The sequence below is a fragment of the Podarcis raffonei genome, chromosome 13 (assembly GCF_027172205.1).
Source record: "Podarcis raffonei isolate rPodRaf1 chromosome 13, rPodRaf1.pri, whole genome shotgun sequence".
Taxonomy (NCBI): Eukaryota; Metazoa; Chordata; class Lepidosauria; order Squamata; family Lacertidae; genus Podarcis; species Podarcis raffonei.
Window position 1 is genome coordinate 53,510,285 of NC_070614.1, and position 19,954 is coordinate 53,530,238.

Genomic DNA, 19,954 nt, shown 5'->3' on the forward strand with positions numbered 1-19,954 from the left:
CTACGACAAATGCACCCTCCTTGCATGCAGAAAGTCGCAGGTTCAATCCCAAACGGTGCCTCTGGGTAGGGTTGGGAGAGGCTGTTGCCAACCAGTGTAGACAATACTGAACTAGTTGGGTGCCAGTGCCCTGAATAAAAGCCGCTTCCCGTTGCTGCCAGCAGAGGGAGTTCTTGGGTTCGCTCCATCCAGGTGGGTCAACTTAAAGGTAAAGGGTCCCCTAACCATTAGGTCCAGTCGTGGCCGACTCTGGGGTTGCGGCGCTCATCTCGCTTTACTGGCCGAGGGAGCCGGCGTACAGCTTCCGGGTCATGTGGCCAGCATGACTAAGCCGCTTCTGGCGAACCAGAGCAGCGCACGGAAACGCCCCTTACCTGGTACTGGTGGTACCTATTTATCTACTTGCACTTTTTGGGGTGCTTTCGAACTGCCAGGTGGGCAGGAGCAGGGACTGAGCAACAGGAGCTCACCCCGTAGCAGGGATTTGAACCGCTGACCTTCTAATCGGCAAGCACTAGGCTCAGCGGTTTAGACCACAGTGCCACCCGAGTCCCTATATTACATTATTGTTATTGTATATTACATTAAAGGTAAAGGGACCCCTGACCATTAGGTCCAGTCGTGGCCGACTCTGGGGTTGCGGCGCTCATCTCGCTTTATTGGCTGAGGGAGCCGGCGTACAGCTTCCGGGTCATGTGGCCAGCATGACTCACCTGCTTCTGGCGAACCAGAGCAGCGCACGGAAACGCCGTTTACCTTCCTGCCAGAGTGGTACCTATTTATCTACTTGCACTTTGACGTGCTGTCGAGCTGCTAGGTTGGCAGGAGCAGGGACAGAGCAACGGGAGCTCACCCCGTCATTGCGGGGATTCGAACCGCCGACATTCTGATCGGCAAGTCCTAGGCTCTGTGGTTTAACCCACAGCTGTCTCTCTCTCTCTCACCCAGCTCAGCTCAATCCAGCCTGCAAAAATACCACATGCCCTGCAGGGGGAGGAAATGGGTGTTTTTCTCTCTGCTTTGTGGGTGATGCTGGCGGGGGGCAGGAGGGGCAGCCAGCCAGGGCGGGGCGGGGCATCCTAATTGGGGAGCTTAGCAAGATTTCGCTTCAGGGAGGGAGAGCAGGTGAGTCAGAGCAGATCTGCAGCTGTCTTCCTGGAGTGCAGTGGGGGGGGGATGTTATAGCGTTTAAACTTTTGCCAAAGGGTGTTCCCCCCCACACACACACCGCCCCACCCTTTTACACACACACACCCCACTGCTTTTAGAATCACAACATCGCTGCAACTAAGCGGCTGAGATTATCTGGATTGCAAAAGCAGCACACATAAAAGCCCGGTGGATCGGGCCCCCTGGCCTGTCCAGTCCAGCTCCCTGTTCTCACAGGGGGCCAAATGCCCCTCAAAACTTGGGTAGGCAAACTAAGGTCCAATCGCCTTATCAATCCGGCCCACGGACGAGCGTGTTTTCACATGGGTAGAATGTGTGCTTTTATTTACAATGCATCCCTGGGTTATTTGTGGGGCATAGGAATTCGTTCATTTCCCCCCATCCCAATATAGTCCGGCCCCCGACAAGGTCTGAGGGACGGTGGACCGGCCCCCTGCTGAAAAAGTTTGCTGAGCCCTACCTAAGAATCTAGGTAGACTGTCTCTGGAGCTGGAGCCTCCATGCTGACTTAAGAGCTTGGATCAAACCCAATGGCCCATCCAGTCCAGCGACCTGTTTTCACAGGGGCTGACCAGGTGGCCCTAAGGGAAGCCCGCGAGCAGGACCCGAGTGCGAGAGCCGCTCTCCCCTCCTGGGGTTTCCTGGAGCTGGGAGTCAGAAGCGTCGCAACTCGAGCAATGTATAACCATCACGGCAACTGGAAGCGGTTTTGTCGAATCCTTCTAAGCCCTCCTTGTTTCCTCCTGTGGCAGGGAGTTCCATTGATTAACTGCCCACCCGCCCTTATCACAAGTGGGTTTAATCCTGCAGCCTGGGCCACCTCCCAGGGAGACCACCTCCATCTCTTACGAAGGGATTTTAAAGCTACTTGGAGCCCCACATCTTTAAGGCAAAAAACGCAGATCTTTAAGGCAAAAAGATGCGTTTCCAACTGTGCGGGATCCATTGCCCATCAATTAGGATTATGGAAAGATTGGGGCTCACTTTGCCACCCCAATTCATCAGTCTCTGGGGAGCACTTTTTCCTAAATTGCTGGTTTTTGGACCACAAACCCCACTCAGGTATAGCCAGCGCAACCAGAATGCTAGGAGCCAAAATATCTGTAGGGAGACAGGCTGCCCCGATGCCCCCTCCCTCCAAAATGACTTGGCGACTGCCTCTGGCAATCTACAGGATGGACTACTGCAATGCTAGCTGCTTGGGCCACCCCTTGAAGACTGTCCCGGGACTTCAAAGTTGGTCCAAAATGCAGCAAAAACAGCCAGGTTTCTGGCTGGGCTTCTGTTTAGATCTCATGTAACCCACTCACCCCACCGTTTCAATTGTTCTGTTTTATATTTTTGTTGTTGTTTAGTCGTTTAGTCGTGTCCGACTCTTCGTGACCCCCTGGAGCAGAGCACGCCAGGCACCTCTGTCCTCCACTGCCTCCCGCAGTTTGGTCAAACTCATGCTGGTAACCTCGAAAACACTATCCAACCATCTCGTCCTCTGTCGCCCCCTTCTCCTTGTGCCCTCCATCTTTCCCAGCATCAGTGTCTTCTCCAGGGAGTCTTCTCTTCTCATGAGGTGGCCAAAGTACTGGAGCCTCAGCTTCAGGATCTGTCCTTCCAGTGAGCACTCAGGGCTGATTTCCTTAAGAATGGATGCATTTGATCTTCTTGCAGTCCATGGGACTCTCAAGAGTCTTCTCCAGCACCATAATTCAAAAGCATCAATTCTTCGGCGATCAGCCTTCTTTATGGTCCAGCTCTCACTTCCATACATCACTACTGGGAAAACCACAGCTTTAACTATACGGACCTTTGTTGTCAAGGTGACGTCTCTATTTCTCAAGATGCTATCTAGGCCTGTCATTGCCCTTCTCCCAAGAAGCAGGCGTCTTTTAATTTCGTGGCTGCTGTCACCATCTGCAGTGATCATGGAGCCCAAGAAAGTAAAATCTCTCACTGCCTCCATTTCTTCCCCTTCTATTTGCCAGGAGGTGATGGGACCAGTGGCCATGATCTTCGTTTTTTTGATGTTGAGCTTCAGACCATATTTTACGCTCTCCTCTTTCACCCTCATTAAAAGGTTCTTTAATTCCTCCTCACTTTCTTCCATCAAGGTTGTGTCATCTGCATATCTGAGGTTGTTGATATTTCTTCCGGCAATCTTAATTCCAGCTTGGGATTCATCCAGCCCAGCCTTTCGCATGATGTATTCTGCATATAAATTAAATAAGCAGGGAGATAAAATACAGCCTTGTCGTACTCCTTTCCCAATTTTGAACCAATCAGTTGTTCCATATCCAGTTCTAACTGTAGCTTCTTGTCCCGCATAGAGATTTCTCAGGAGACAGATGAGGTGATCAGGAACTCCCATTGCTTTAAGAACTTGCCATAGTTTGCTGTGGTCGACACAGTCAAAGGCTTTTGCATAGTCAATGAAGCAGAAGTAGATGTCTTTCGGGAACTCTCTAGCTTTCTCCATAATCCAGCGCATGTTTGCAATTTGGTCTCTGGTTCCTCTGCCTCTTCTAAATCCAGCTTGCACTTCTGGGAGTTCTCGATCCACATACTGCTTGAGCCTTCCTTGTAGAATTTTAAGCATAACCTTAAAAATAAAGCTCCTGTTTCAAAACAGCTGAGCTGGTTCAGGATGCTCAAATCTGTGTCCGAAACCCTAAAATTATAACGCAGGATTATGTTCAGAGAAACCAAGCGTTCTTTTTGGAAACAACATTTGAAAAAAGCCTGCAAGGACTCTCTCAACCTCTGGAAAGAGTTTTGAAAACCAGGAGTGTTCCTGGGATCGCAGTTAGAGGCACACGAGATCGCTGGACGCTGTTTTGGTGTCCTTTTCCCATTTTTTGAGGTTGTTTCTGGCCCTTTAAATGGGTTTGTGCTGAGGTCAGCAGAGCGGGCCTGGGGAAACATGGGGGTAAGCCCAGGGGGGAGAAGAGGGCCTTTTCTGTGGTGGCCCCTCACCTACAGACCAGAGGTGTAACTGGTGCATTCTTGACACAGCTTCCACCGAGTGCCAAAGACCTCTTTACCCTGGGTTGGAGTTTTTGACACTCAAAAGGGTATATTTTCCAGACCCGGCTTATTTTTACGCCCCAATTTTTAATCGTGTGGTTTTAATGCCGTAGCCTCCGAAAAGTAGGCAGTAAAGAAACCAGCCTTGCAAAATCCGGTGCCCTCAGAGCACAGGACGAAGCCAGCCATTGCAAAGCGATATCCGGAAAGCTGTGCTAAACTTAATAACTTCTCCCCGCACCCAGACTCAAATGCATTTTCGGCTTTTCCTTGAAGGTGACCAACAATTCACACGTCTCGGTATGCAATGAGGAGAAGCAGACACACAGTGGGAATGGAATTAACTGTGCGTTATTGCAGGTTTCTAAACTGACCCACGTAGCCACAACTGGACCAGCGCCGGTGGCAAAATATGACGGGCACCTCTAGAATTTCAAACCGTGTTTTGGGATGTTCCTTTTCCCATCCTGCAGAAGTCTCCTCAAGAGGAGGAAGGGGAACTGGTGTGCCCTTTTTATTTGAGAAAAGCCTTTTAGAAAAAAATAAAATACCGTTTTCACTCAAAGCAGCATCCCGAATTGGAAGGGTTCCCCCAAAGGTCATCCATCTCAACCCCGCCGGTAATGCAGGAGTCGCAGCCGAGAATTGCGCTATTCACGAGGCTCGTGGCTTTAAGTCGACCGTGTTGTCTCTTGACCCGAAATGCCCCCAAACGCTGCAACCTTTCCTTCTAAGGAAGCCAATCTAAGTCATTCTACTCGCCCTTTTCGGATCAGGGCTGGAAGGGACATGTTCGAGGGCGGGCGGGGAGCAGGGCTGCCCCCGAAAACTGGGCTCGCTCCGGTTCCCGGGCCTGTGGGTGGCAGCCTGCCCTGCCCTCGGCACACACCTGTCCCGGCACGAAAGAAGTGAGTCACCCATCGCCAGAGACTGGCAGGAGGTGGGTGCAGAAAGGGGGGCCAGCGCTGTGCCAGAGGGACCCAGCAGCAGCCAATTCCCTTTTCTTGTAAAAAAAGAGACAGCCATGGAACCGAGAAATCACACAAAACAAATTAAATGCCGTGAAAATCCCTGAAACGAGAAGTAATCGACTGGAAATATTATCTTCTAGAATTAAACTGAATAACAAACATAAAAAAGTTTAAGGGAAAAATTAGAAAATCCCTGAAACGAAAAGTAATCGACTAGAAATATTGTCTTCTAGAATTAAACTAACAAAAATAAAAAAAAGTTTAAGGAAAAAACTAGAAAAACCTAGAACTGAACAAAGCCTTAACGGGACGCCGGGCACAAACCTCGTTTCACTGAACTATTCAGTTTCCTCAGAAGGAAACAGAGAAATCATAAAACTTAAATGATTTTAAACTCAAGAACAGGGCTGAAATACAAAAAAGGTTTGAAAACCTAAATGGCAAGTTTTAGATATAGCCCTATTTAAAGAATAGTAATAAGGAGTTGAGGACTTGGCTGTGAAAACTCTAGTATTGCCTTTACAAAAAGGTTTTAAAAACCTACATAGCATAAATTCAAAGAAAGGAATATAAAATAAGCTATTTTAGATTTTAAACTCAAGAACAGGGCTGGAACGCTCCTTTGGTCTAGATGTTCCTGCTGATGTTAATCTAGGTTTTTCCAAATTTTCCCTTAAACTTTCCGATTTTTGTTATTTAGTTTAATATATTTCTAAAAGATAATATTTCTAGTCTATTACTTCTCGTTTCAGGGGTTTTCTAATTTTTCCCTTAAACTTTTGATTTTTGTTATTTAGTTTCATTATATAAGATAATATTTCTAGTTGATTACTTCTCGTTTCAGGGATTTTCGCAGTATTTCATTTGTATTTTTCATTTGTTTTGTGTAATCCCCTTTTCCTGGGCAGGGATCTGAAGGGCATGGGCGTCTGCCTGGCATGCAGAAGGGACCAGGGCCAATGTCTGAGCGGGATGGATCTATAGCGTGATCTAGCAAAAGGCCACTTCCAGTGACCCTTCGTTCGCAACCATGAAGACTATCAACTTGCTTCGTTTTCAAGGGAACAACCATAGCTCAATAGGAGCCAGGACAGTTGCTTGGCTTACAGAAGGTCCCAATGGAGATTCCCTTCCTGAAACCCTGGCGAGCCACTGCTGCCCGTGATCTCACTCGGTCCAGTATACAGAAGTGCTGTTTTGGGGGAACAGGAGGCGGGCAGGTGTGGGGGACTCCCTGGTCCTGAATGGGACAGCTGTGCCCCGGAAGGACCAGGTGCGCAGCCTGGGAGTCATTTTGGACTCACAGCTGTCCATGGAGGCGCAGGTCAATTCTGTGTCCAGGGCAGCTGTCTGCCAGCTCCATCTGGTACACAGGATGAGACCCTATCTGCCTGCAGACTGTCTCACCAGACTGGTGCATGCTCTGGTTATCTCCTGCTTGGACTACTGCCATGCGCTCTACGTGAGGCTACCTTTGAAGGTGACCCGGAAACTGCAACTAATCCAGAATGCGGCAGCCAGACTGGGGACTGGGAGACCACATAACACCAGTCTTGAAAGACCTACACTGGCTCCCAGTACGTTTCCGAGCACAATTCAAAGTGTTGGTGCTTACCTTGAAAGCCCTAAATGGCTTCGGCCCAGTAGACCTGAAGGAGCGTCTCCAACCCCATCGTTCAGCCTGGACATGGAGGTCCAGCTCCGAGGGCCTTCTGGTGGTTCCCTTGCTATGAGAAGCCAAGTTACAGGGAACCAGGCAGAGGGCCTTCTCGGTGGTGGCGCCCACCCTGTGGAACGCCCTCCCATCAGATGCCAAGGAAATAAACAACTATCTGACTTTTAGAAGACATCTGAAGGCAGCCCTGTTTAGGGAAGCTTTTAATGTTTGATGCATTATTGTATTTTTGTGTTTTGTTGGAGACCGCCCAGAGTGGCTGGGGAAGCCCAGCCAGACGGGTGGAGTATAAATAATAAATTATTATTATTATTATTAGGCTAGCAGCCTCAGCCCCGAAGTAAAGAAAGGAGGCATTGGGCTTGCATTACTGTATTTTAATATTATGATGAAAGCTGCCCAGAGTGGCTGCGGAAGCCCAGCCAGATGGGCGGGGTATAAATAAATTATTATTATATTATAATTATTTCAATGGTCTGACTCTGTATGGGCAGTTCCCTGTTCTTCTATCCCCCTTAAAACTTCCAGCCATCTTTGCACCTTTGCAGCTACAGGTTTCCAGGCACATCAGCCACGTTTCGCGGAATTTTCAAGTTGGAAGGGACCCCACAAGGCCATCCAGCCGAACCCGCTTCAATGCACAAAACACAGCAACCCGGACACATGGCCAGCCGTGAACGTTCCCAGGAAGTTGTGGTCTAAGGCAACTGAGGGGCACTATTTTGCTGCTCCATAGCGTCCCGGATGAAATTCCTGCCTTGCGGGGTCCGGGGTTGGTCTAGATGATATTTGGGGGTCCCTTTTCCGACTCTACAATTTGCCAAGAGCCCGCAAGCACACATCCCTCACCATCACAGCCCACAAACCAGGGTCTTTCACACAAACAGCTTTTATTCCTTTTTTTTTTTAATATAAAAACTTGTTTAAAAAATGTAATTAGCAAAATATAGCCCCCCTCCCCTTTACGTTTTCCACCCACCCAAACGAGGAATCCCTGCTAGCAGGAATTGGGACCCACCCAGCCACCCACCCTTAAAAGAGGTTCCCGTTTCCTTCATTTCTTAAGGTAAAAAAGAAAATTGTCCTGTACAAACTTCCCCGCTTCGATATACGCAAGACACAAACTTGTGCACAAGTGAAATCAAGTTTATCCCCTTTTGCACGAAGCTGGGGAAATAAAACAGCCCCCAAACCAACACCCCCCCAAAAAAAACCCAAATTAAATCAGTCCTTTCTCCGCCACCTTCAAACCAGTTAAAGGTGGGTCAGTGGAGGTGTGTTGCTGAACCCCAAATAGGGGTGCTGGGAAATGCAGTATTGGGGCGCCCCCTCCGCAGCATCGCACGCCTGCAGGGAATAGGCCGTCATCACATCGTGGAAGTCGCCAAAGGAGTGGTGAAACTGCTGCAAGCCGCCTTCTTGTTTGATCATCGTGGCCACCATCGGGGAGGGCTGGGCGCCGTACGTCAGGGTGCTGCGGAAACACAGAGGGAGAGGGCGTTGGGAGTTGTAGCACTGGCCGCCAGGATCGCCTCGCAGGCACGAAACCGCACCGTTGCAAGGGGGACCCCCCCAAAGGTCATCCATCCCAACCCGCTCATTTAAAGCACGCCCGGTGCGCACAAACTCCCCCGCGGAGACTTGGGAACTGTAGTTTCCCCCTACAATTCCCAGCAGCCGGCACAAACACCGACCGATCTTCTCCAGCCCAGCTCACACTTCTGAAACAAAAGAATATTCATACACATACTTGACATCAGCAGTTCTGCTTGGCGCCTGACACATAAAATATTTTTTTACAAAAACGCCCCAAAAAGTGGGTTTGGGGAGAGGAGTATTGGCGCCTCCATCCTGGCTAGTAGACCTCTCTTCCTCCATGGATGGCTCCTCCTCTTTTAAAGCCATCGAGATTATTAGTGGCCATCGCTGCCTCCTGTAGCAGGGAGTTCCGCAGGTTAGCAGTGCTGCATTAATAAGGACTTTCTCCAGTCTCGAAATCCGTAAATCTCAAGGATCCTGTTTTAACAGGAGGAGGAGCAGGCGAGAACAACATCCACAGAGGTCCCCAGTGGCCAACTAACCACCCAAGTAAACCCCAGAGGCCAGTCCCCCACCCCATATATACTATGGGTATTCAGAAATAGAACCTCCATTCTCAGGAATAGTCTACCGGGGCTCTCCTGGCAGGCCTGTTTTTTTGAGTAAATCTTTATTACTTTAAAATATAAATGTACAACGAAGGTAAGTACGTTTTCCTTTGTATTTACTCCATATCTAATAATAATAAATTTATTTATTATTAATTATTATTATTATTATTATTATACCCAGCCCATCTGGCTGGGCTTCCCCAGCCACTCTGGGCGGCTTCCAACCAAATATTAAAATACAATAATGCATCAAACATTGAAAGCTTCCCTAAACAGGGCTGCCTTCAGATGTCTTCTAAAAGACTAATCCCTTCTTATAAAGTGATTTCCTTATCACGGCTCAAAAATCCCTTGCGGACCTTCCCCTTCTCGTATATTAGATTATCTATCTAATATAGGACTGGTTTTTCTTATTGCATGGGCCTTCGAAACCCCAAGGATTAAGTGGTCTCGGGCTGTGTGGTGCAATGGTTAAAGGCAGCCCTAGGCAAACGCCGGCCCTCCAGATGTTTTGGGACTACAGTTCCCATCATCCCTAGCTAGCAGGACCGGTGGTCAGGGATGATGGGAATTGTAGTCCCAAAACATCTGGAGGGCAGGAGTTTGCCTAGGGCTGGTTAAGAGAATCAGGGGCTTTGATCTGGGGGCGGGGAAGGGACCCGGGTTCGAATTCCGCACACTGCCATGAACTTCAACTGGATGTGACCCGGGAGAAGCATTCGCAGCACAGCCTGAGCTCCCTGGAGGAAAAAGGCGCTATAACAAATGAAATAATGTTAATATACGTAAATAACCCGAGCCCTGAAGCCACACCAGATAGCAAATTCTTGTTACATCTCCAATATTCTTCTCCAAATGAGCAAGTTTCACTAATTAATTTGGATATGGCAGAATATATGAAAAGTGAAATTAAGGAAACGCAGAAATAGGGGGAAGGAAGTTTTAAAATGTTCCAATGAATCAGTGAAATGTATATATCTGAAAAGTATAATTTTTTTTAAAAAAATAAATCTCTAATATTGTAAGAAATTGGAGGGGAACTTCTCCAGTTTGTGTGGGAAGGCAACGATGTGGGTTTTTTAAATTAAATTTGTGTACCACTCACCCCATAGCCATAGAGCTATATAGTATTGGATTTATTTATTCACTAATTATTATTACTATTATTATTATTACAAGAGCCAGGATGTCAGAACAGGCCCTCGTAAAGACCCGGGTTCAGATCCCCCCACTCAACCCTGAAGCTCGCTGTCGCTGCCTCTCTCAGCCTGTCCTACCTCACACTGCCTCTGGTGGCAGGCAGTTCCGCCGTCTAACTTTCTTTCGCCTGTCCTAAATTGGCCAACCTCCGGGGTTGGGCTGGATGACCTTTGAGGGACCCTTCCAATGCTCACAAACCGGGAGCGTTGTGTTGTGCACTAGACTGTGAGGTGGCCATAACCCCAGGAGAGCACCTGCCGGGCCCAGCCCTTCGCCACCTGCGGGAAGAGAGAGAAAGCTAATCCCCCGGGGCCTGTGGGGCGGGCCTGCATTCCTCGCCAGCCAGTTCTTCCAGTTTTGGCTGAGAGCCCCCAAACCTGTCCGGACCTGCCTGCCTGCCAGCCAGCCCCTCCTCACCCGGCAGCCTCCACCCGCCTGCCCAGGGGTCCCCGGAATCCGGACCACCGCTCTCCATCTTCAAACCTCTGCCCTCTGTTTGGGGGACCCAGGAGTCCTCTAATTCCCGTGTTTGGGGGACCCAGGAGTCCTGCTCTCCCGTCTGTTTGGGGAACCCAGGAGTCCTGCTCTCCTGTTTCAGGGACCCAGGAGTCCTGCTCCTCTCTGTTTCAGGGACCCAGGAGTCCTGCTCCTCTCTGTTTGGGGGACCCAGGAGTCCTGCTCTCCTGTTTCAGGGACCCAGGAGTCCTGCCTCCCCTCTGTTTCAGGGACCCAGGAGTCCTGCTCTCCTGTTTCAGGGACCCAGGAGTCCTGCTCTCCTGTTTCAGGGACCCAGGAGTCCTGCTCTCCTGTTTCAGGGACCCAGGAGTCCTGCCTCCCCTCTGTTTCAGGGACCCAGGAGTCCTGCCTCCCCTCTGTTTGGGGGACCCAGGAGTCCTGCCTCCCCTCTGTTTGGGGGACCCAGGAGTCCTGCCTCCCCTCTGTTTGGGGGACCCAGGAGTCCTGCTCCTCTCTGTTTGGGGGACCCAGGAGTCCTGCCTCTCCCCCACGGCACCCGCAAGTCTTGCCTCTCCCAGGCCTCCTCCTCCCTCCCTCTCCCCCCCCCCACATGCCAAGCGGCTTGGGTGCGAGTGCGAGTTAGGCCACCCTCGGTCACGACCTCAGGGGCAGGGCTCCCCTTTGCGTGTCTGGCGCAGGGCAGGGCGATGATGCACTCTGGAGAGCGCCCAAGGAGCTGGCAACCCCCCGGGTGGGGGGGCCGCGCCCAGATTGCCAGGGCCAGCACCCACCCAGCTTTGCCGGGGCATGACGCTGAGACAGATCTGGGGCATCAAGCCAGGGCGCTGGGGAACTCTCCAGGAAGGAAGAAAGGCAGCCCTGTGGTGGAAGGCAGGACTCCTGGGTCCCTGAAACAGAGGAGGGGCAGGACTCCTGGGTCCCCCAGACAGAGGAGGGGCAGGACTCCTGGGTCCCCCAAACAGAGAGGAGCAGGACTCCTGGGTCCCCCAAACAGAGGAGAGCAGGACTCCTGGGTCCCCAAAATAGAGGGGAGGCAGGACTCCTGGGTCCCCAAAATAGAGGGGAGGCAGGACTCCTGGGTCCCCCAGACAGAGGAGGGGCAGGACTCCTGGGTCCCCCAAATAGAGTGGGGCAGGACTCCTGGGTCCCCCAGAGTGGGGCAGGACTCCTGGGTCCCCCAGAGTGGGGCAGGACTCCTGGGTCCCCCAGAGAGAGGGCAGGACTCCTGGGTCCCCCAAACAGAGAGAGGCAGGACTCCTGGGTCCCCCAAACAGAGGGGGGCAGAATTTTATTTTCTGTAAAGAGACATTGGGCAATCTGGGTTCTCAACTCAGGTGGCAGCAAAGAAGGCGGATGCAATTTTAAATCATCTTTTGTAGTCTATTGTTATTTCAACTTATTTAAAGTTTCGAATCACAGTTCTTTTTTCTGGCTTGATCTCCGCTTTCCGGTTGCGGGGCTGTATCCTTTTTAAACAAACACGATCAAGCAGTGTTTAAATTTTATCATTTAAGGTGGGTAGGGACTCCTAGATTCTCTGCAAAAAATCCCTGCCTTCTCCCCACAAAAAGAAGTTTTTACCTTGCCCTAGAAACAACATTTGGAAGCAGATGTGCGGAAAGGCACCTCCCTCCTCTCCCCCCCTCCGGAGAACCCAGGTGTCCTGCTCTTGTAACACAATCAGCAGCTGAAGAGCTTATCTCCATAGATGACACTTAAGCCAATTCCGGAAAACCTGCCCCCAGCACAGATCCCAGAACTGAATCCTGGACCGCAGGAATTTAGCAGCCAATTGCAGCAGCCATGGCGCAGCTTTACTGAGGAACTGCAGCAAGGAGTTCCCCTGTTCCCCATTCCAGATAGAGACGCAATTTAAAGAAAAAATTCACATTTTTTTGGTGATGCAAAAAGGGGCGCTTAATTTAGAAAAACCCAAAACCTGATTTATGAGCCGGTGGCGGTGCACAGTGGTTAGAGCGCAGGGCTAGGGCCTGGGAGAAGACCCAGATATAAATGCAATTAAATAAACGTTTGTTGCACACGTTAAAACATTCCTGCAAATCGGAACACAGGATGGGATTTCTGGCTGGATAGGAAACCAAACAGGGAGATTTTCTCTTTCTCTTTTCTTCCCCCTCACTCTTCCCTTCGGTGCTTTTGTAAAGCAAGAGGAAGGCTCGTCTGGCACGCTCAGCTGAAGGCAAATCCAGGAAGTCCGTTTCGTGAGAAGCCGAAATGGTCCCGATCCACCAAGCGCACAGTGCTTAGGCCTGGTTTTCTCCAAAGTAAACCCTGCTGCTGCGCTTCCCTGCAGCTTCCTCCGCAAGGAAGCACGCACAGGATCGCAGCCCCCCGCCCCCCCAAAGCTGGAAAGGACACTGCGGAGCTTACTCGCGAGTAAGCACGCACAGGATCGCCTGCTAGGAGGGAGGGAAGGTTTTCTCCACGAGAAGCTCCAAATTTAGTCCAAATTATTTATTGCAGTATTAGTCCCCCTCAACAGAATCACTGCGATGCATCAAACCAAGCCTTGATCGGAGTAGACCCACTAAAAGTAACAGCCATTTTCATTATTTTTAATGGGTCTACTCTGAGCAGAAGCGACTGCTTGATGCAACCCAGTGAAGTGAACTGGCGTTGCTGCCACCCGAAGTCCAAGTGCTTCCGCGAGTCTACTCTTGAGTAGAGACGGCACTGCACGCAGCCCCTTGAAACTGGACATCGCTACCACCCGAGGCAGCAGAGTTTCAATGGGTTTACTCCGAGGAGAGCTTCCCAAACTTCTCGCTGAAATGAGACGAAGTCTTGCTCCAAGTAGGACTAATAGCGCATACAACCCATTGACGTTAAAGGACACCACTAACTCCCAAGGTGCAAGAGCTTCAATGCGCCTACTCTCGAGTAGGGCTCACCTCCAACCCACTGCAGTCTACGGACGTTTCTACCCTAGATCTAAAGAGTTTCCTACTCACGTGCAGGGCTCATGCACAACCCCACTGAAATCTAGGACATTACTACCTGGGGTCTAAAGTTTCCACACGTTTACTCCGCTTTAATAAAAACTATTTTAAAAAAAGAAAGTCTACTCAGAGTAGGGCTTACCTACAGCCCATTGAAGTTAACGGACGTTGCTTCCCAAGGTGTAAAAATCCAATGCGCCTCCTCCCGAGTAGGGCTCGCCTCCAACCCACGGAAACCTACGGACGCGGCTACGCAAGGTCTACAGTTTCCACGCCTCTACACCGGAGTAGAGCTCACCTACCACCCAGTGGACGTCGTACGCCCCTTCCAACCTCCAGAGGGTCTACTCGCGAGCAGGACCGAACTCGAAGCGTCCCTTCCTGCGCTCAAAGCGTCCCGAGGGGTCTCCTCCGAGCATTACGCACCACCACCATCCCCAAGCCACCCATCCCCGCCGCGCGCCGTCGGGGCTGCTCTTCTTGCTCACCTGTAGGGCGCCGGGGATCCGGCCCCGTAGCCTCCTCCGCCTCCGGGTCCTCCTTGGGCGAGCTCGTAAGGGTAGCAGGCGCCCCTGCCGTCGGGGGTCCCTCCTGGAGCGGCAGCGTATGCGCTCCAGCCGCGCGTCTCGGCCGTCGGGGCGCACGGAAAGGTTCCTGGCGAGGCTGCTGCTGCCGGTGCGCCCTTGTCCCGTGCGCGCCCGGATCCGCCCTTGCGCCGGGGCCGGTACTTGTAATCGGGGTAGTCCTTCATGTGCAGAGCCCGGAGGCGCTTGGCCTCGTCCACGAAGGGCCGCTTCTCGGCGTCGGGCAGCAGTTTCCAAGCGGCGCCCAGGCGCTTGGAGATCTCCGAGTTGTGCATCTTGGGGTGCTCCTGCGCCATCTTGCGCCTTTGCGCGCTGGACCACACCATGAAGGCGTTCATGGGGCGCTTGACTTTCTCCAGGGGGTCCTCGGGGGCAGGAGGAGGAGGAAGCGCCCGAGGGGCAGCAGCAGCAGGGATCGGGGCCCCTCCGGGTTCTTGCTGCAGCGGAGCTTCCGCGGGGAAAACGGCGAACATCTCCTGATTCGATGGGGGCGCGCCGACTAGAGGACCTCGGGGAAGCGCGCCGGCCGGGGAAGAAGCTGCAGGCAAGACGGCATGGGCAAAGCGCAGCGCCGGGGCTTATATAGGGTGGGAGGGCGGGGCACTGCGGGAGACACGCCCCCCCAGCATCGGCCACGCCCCCCGCTTTTAACTCCTCGCGCGCCCTCCGATTTGGGAACCTCCATCCGTTGAAGTGATTTTAGAATGAATTGATTTTAGAATGCTGTATTATTTTACTGTTGTTAGCCGCTCTGAGCCCGGCTTTGGCTGGGGAGGGCGGGATATAAATATTATTATTATTATTATTATTATTATTATTATTATTATTAGGCTTCGTCCTAGCTGCGGAACCTCTGTTTCTCTGAAATGGGAGCGGATGTGGGGTGGGCAATAGTGCCTCTGAGCATGTGCAGAGAGAGAATGAGAATGAGGCGGTTCCCAATCGCGCACAAGCTGCCGGATGAGGGCAAAATACCAAATGAAGTTCGCAGGCTGCATTTCATTGATTGATTGATTGCATAATTATTTAGTTGGGGTTTTTTTCCCCTTCCAAAAAGAACTCAAAGCAACTTCTCTTTGGTGCAGTGATTGTTGGCGATGTTCCTTTTTAGCGATTGGTGTTTTGTTTGACTGCCTGCTGTGGTCAGGCGCCTGGGGCAGTAATAATAATAATAATAATAATTTATTATTTGTACCCCGCCCATCTGGCTGGGTTTCTCCAGCCACTCTGGGCGGCTTCCAACAAAGATGAAAGATACACTAAAATGTCACATATTAAAAACTTCCCTAAATAGGGTTGCCTTCAGATGTCTTCTAAAAGTCTGGTAGTTGTTGTTCTCTTTGACATCTGGTGGGAGGGCGTTCCACAGGGAGGGCGCCACTACCGAGAAGGCCCTCTGCCTGGTTCCCTGTAACTTGGCTTCTCGCAGTGAGGGAACCACCAGAAGGCCCTCGGTGCTGGACCTCAGTGTCCGGTCAGAACGATGGGAGTGGAGATGCTCCTTTAGGTATACTGGGCCGAGGCCATTTAGGGCTTTAAAGGTCAGCACCAACACTTTGAATTGTGCTCGGAAACGTACTGGGAGCCAATGTAGGTCTTTCAAGACCGGTGTTATATGGTCTCGGCGGCCGCTCCCAGTCACCAGTCTAGCTGCTGCATTCTGGATTAGTTGTAGTTTCCGGGTCACCTTCAAAGGTAGCCCCACGTAGAGCGCATTGCAGTAGTCCAAGCGGGAGATAACCAGAGCATGTACCACTCTGGCGAGACAGTCTGCAGGCAGATAGGGTCTCATCCTGCACACCAGATGGAGCTGGGAGACAGCTGCCCTGGACACAGAGTTAACCTGCGCCTCCATGGACAGCGGTGAGTCCAAAATGACTCCCAGGCTGCGCACCTGGTCCTTCAGGGGCACAGTTACCCCATTCAAGACCAGGGAATCCCCCACACCAACCCGCTCCCTGTCCCCCAAAAACAGTACTTCTGTCTTGTCAGGATTCAACCTCAATCTGTTAGCCGCCATCCATCCTCCAACCGCCTCCAGGCACTCACACAGGACCTTCACCGCCTTCACTGGTTCTGATTTAGAGGAGAGGTAGAGCTAGGTATCATCCGCATACTGATGAACACCCAGCCCAAACCCCCTGATGATCTCTCCCAGCGGCTGCATGTAGATATTAAAAACCATGGGGGAGAGGACAGAACCCTGAGGCACCCCACAAGTGAGAGCCCAGGGGTCTGAACACTCATCCCCCAACACCACTTTCTGAACACGGCCCAGGAGGAAGGAGCGGAACCACTGTATGACAGTGCCCCCAGCTCCCAGCCCCTCCAGACGGTCCAGAAGGATGTTATGGTTGATTGTATCAAAGGCCGTTGAGAGTGCCTTTATTTCGATAAAAGGAAAGCAGCCGAGAAATTATTGAAATGGCAATGATTGAGAAATAAGCATGCCCAGGACTGCAGTCATTCTTGTAGGATTAAAGAGGGAGGGGGGAAAGTCTTCATTTTCCCAGGGGGCTGGACTAGATGGCCGCTGGGGTCCCTTCCAGCTACACATTTCTATAACTCCCTCTCTCCTTACATCCCTTGGAACTAGCAGGTCTGGATTTTTTTAAGGGGGGAAAGGGGGGGAGAGATAAATTATTTGCCCCCTCCCAAAATCCACAGCAGGCCAGTTCCTTTACTAAGCCAACGAAGGAAGAGAAAAACCGCTGCCTGGGTGTTAAAAAGTCATAAAAGTCTGTGCACTGGTCTGTCTTAAAAGCACCTTAGAGACAAACTAAGTTTGTTATTGGTATGAGCTTTCGTGTCCATGCACACTTCTTCACAAATACACAGGTTGCTAGTACAACTGCTTTGTAAACAAGCGTTTGGGTTTCCCTGTGAATGTCCCGGTCCTCAAACACTCTGTGCATCAATAAGGAGAAAGTTGCACTCGCAGAGCTCAGGCGATGCTGGATTTTGGCATCAGTGTGGAAAGATAACTAACTACCTAGGTAGGAGATGTGATCGACATTTTCCAAGGTTACACCATTGAGTTGGATTTGTGGGTAGGGTAGACATCACCTAGGATTGGGAGAAAAGCAACGACAAACCTAGACAGCATCTTAAAAAGCAGAGACATCACCTTGCCAACAAAGGTCCGTATAGTAAAAGCTGTGGTTTTCCCAGTAGTGATGTATGGAAGTGAGAGCTGGACCATAAAGAAGGCTGATGGCCGAAGAATGGATGCTTTTGAATTCTGGTGCTGGAGGAGACTCTTGAGTCCCATGGACTGCAAGAAGATCCAACCTCTCCATTCTGAAGGAAATCAGCCCTGAGTGCTCACTGGAAGGACAGATCCTGAAGCTGAGGCTGCAAGACTTTGGCCTCCTCATGAGAAGAGAAGACTCCCTGGAAAAGACCCTGATGTTGGGAAAGATGGAGGGCGCAAGGAGAAGGGGACGACAGAGGATGAGATGGTGGGACAGTGTTCTTGAAGCTACCAGCATAAGTTTGACCAAACTGCGGGAGGCAGTGGAAGACAGGAGGGCCTGGCGTGCTCTGGTCTAGGGGGTCAGAAGAGTCGGACACGACTAAACAACAACAACAAATCACCTAGGATAATGGCCTTTTTTGGGAGCCTTTCGCTTTAAGGTCTCCTCCACCTGCAGGCCTGATGCCACAAAATCTTCATTCTCTTCCCCCTCAGGGCGAGTTCACAGGGACATAAGGAAGAAATTACCTTGCAAATGGAAGTGAATGGCCTCCCTGGGGCCAGCTGTTAGGGACAAAAGCTGGGCATTTGAGCAAACTGCAGCCTGGAGGAGGAATGTCCACAGCTGAACCCTTTCCCAGTTTGGGGGTGGAAGTCTTTCCTCTTGAGAAAGGAGATGGGAGGCGGAAGGGAAAGACTCTGGGCAGAGTAAAAATGGGAGAAGCTTTTTGCTAGAGTCCCCTTAAAAACAAACAAACTCACAGATAAACAATGCAATATATATTATTATTAAGGGAAGAATTTATAATTTATCTTAGAGACCACTGTAAGCAGGTGGAAATGTAATCAGGATTGCAATAACATAGTATCAAGTACTATGGAGACAATGAGGTTATATAATATAGATTGATTGGAAAAGATGCAGTAGAAAAGGTTTAATAAAAGGACCCGTGCAGGGGAGGGATCTGAAGGAATCTGTAAATGCGGATGTGAATGCTAGTGTTGTTATAATTATATACTTGTAAAACCAAATAAAAACTATCTGTCTCATATATATATATATATATATATATAATTATTATTTGTTATTTAATATAAATTTATACATTCCTTGATTGCAAAAAGAATAGACCCACAAACCTCAAAGTGGTTTGCAAAAAAATAGAAGAAGAAGAAATTGCAACAATACTTTAAAATGTACAGAAAGTTAAAATTACTGCAACGGATCAAGCATCTGCGTCGGCTTGTCTAAGCAATAATGTTTTTTAGCAGGGGCTGAATAGAGTGCCCTTGATATCAATAGGCAGGGAGTTCCATAGTGCAACTGCCTCAAAGTTAGATTTCCAATGTCTTATAGGCAGCCCCAGAACCAATATACTGTATCAAAACAGATCTGCTTCCTTGGCCAATTCACTGAGAAGTTCAACTGCAGTGAACTTTTGCTGTAGCTTCTAGCCAGACCACTGGACACCGGTTTTGTCATTTATTTATTTTTGGAACTGAGAGTGGTACCTGCCCCTTCCAGCTTTTAATCAATAGCACCACCTGCCTTTGCTCCAGATTCCGTTTGCAAACCAAGAAGCAACGGCGGCCCCTCTGAGCATGTCTAGAGTGCATTTTGCTCATCCACTGTGGCATAAGATTTAGAGTTTGGCTAGGACTGAGCAGGGACACGGGTGGCGCTGTGGGTTAAACCACAGAGCCTAGGGCTTGCCGATCAGAAGGTCGGTGGTTCGAATCCCCGCAATGACGGGGTGAGCTCCCGTTGCTCGGTCCCTGCTCCTGCCAACCTAGCAGTTCGAAAGCACGTCAAAATGCAAGTAGATAAATAGGTACCACTCCGGCGGGAAGGTAAACGGTGTTTCTGTGCGCTGCTCTGGTTCGCCAGAAGCGGCTTAGTCCTGCTGGCCACATGACCTGGAAGCTGTACGCCGGCTCCCTCGGCCAGTAAAGCGAGATGAGCGCCGCAACCCCAGAGTCGGCCACGACTGGACCTAATGGTCAGGGGTCCCTTTATCTTTTTAGGACTGAGCAGACGCACCCTGCTGCCCCAAGGAAGGCAGCTCGCTTTGGGCTCAGTCCCTTCCTGCCTGAACTACCTCACAGGCTTGTTGTTCGGGGGGGAAATATATATATATGACGGTACGGGAAGAATATCGTGCATGTCTTTGAGAATGTGGATAAAGAGAAAAGAAATAGGAAAATGACTAAAATTTGGAGCATTGGCCAATTAGTTAATATGCCAATTGTCTTACCAATGCTAGGATGGTATAAAATAATAGATAGATAGATGATAGATAGATAGATAGATAGATAGATAGATAGATAGATAGATGATAGATAGATAGATAGATAGATAGATAGATAGATATAGATAGATAGATAGATAGATAGATAGATAGATAGATAGATTAGATAGATAGATAGATAGATAGATAGATGATAGATAGATAGATAGATAGATAGATAGATAGATAGATATAGATAGATGATAGATGATAGATGATAGATGATAGATAGATAGATAGATATAGATAGATGATGATGATAGAT

At 50.1% G+C, this 19,954-nt stretch overlaps 1 protein-coding gene across 1 annotated transcript; it reads right to left on the bottom strand.

The window, feature by feature from the left end:
• Positions 1 to 7,886: 7,886 nt before the first annotated feature.
• SOX15 (SRY-box transcription factor 15) lies at positions 7,887 to 14,746 on the bottom strand. The gene is made up of 2 exons (XM_053362237.1): positions 14,110 to 14,746; positions 7,887 to 8,308 (listed from the first exon to the last, which is right to left on the bottom strand). The coding sequence occupies exons 1-2, from the start codon at positions 14,676 to 14,678 to the stop codon at positions 8,089 to 8,091; spliced, it is 789 nt and encodes a 262-aa protein (XP_053218212.1). The 5' UTR covers positions 14,679 to 14,746; the 3' UTR covers positions 7,887 to 8,088.
• Positions 14,747 to 19,954: the final 5,208 nt, after the last annotated feature.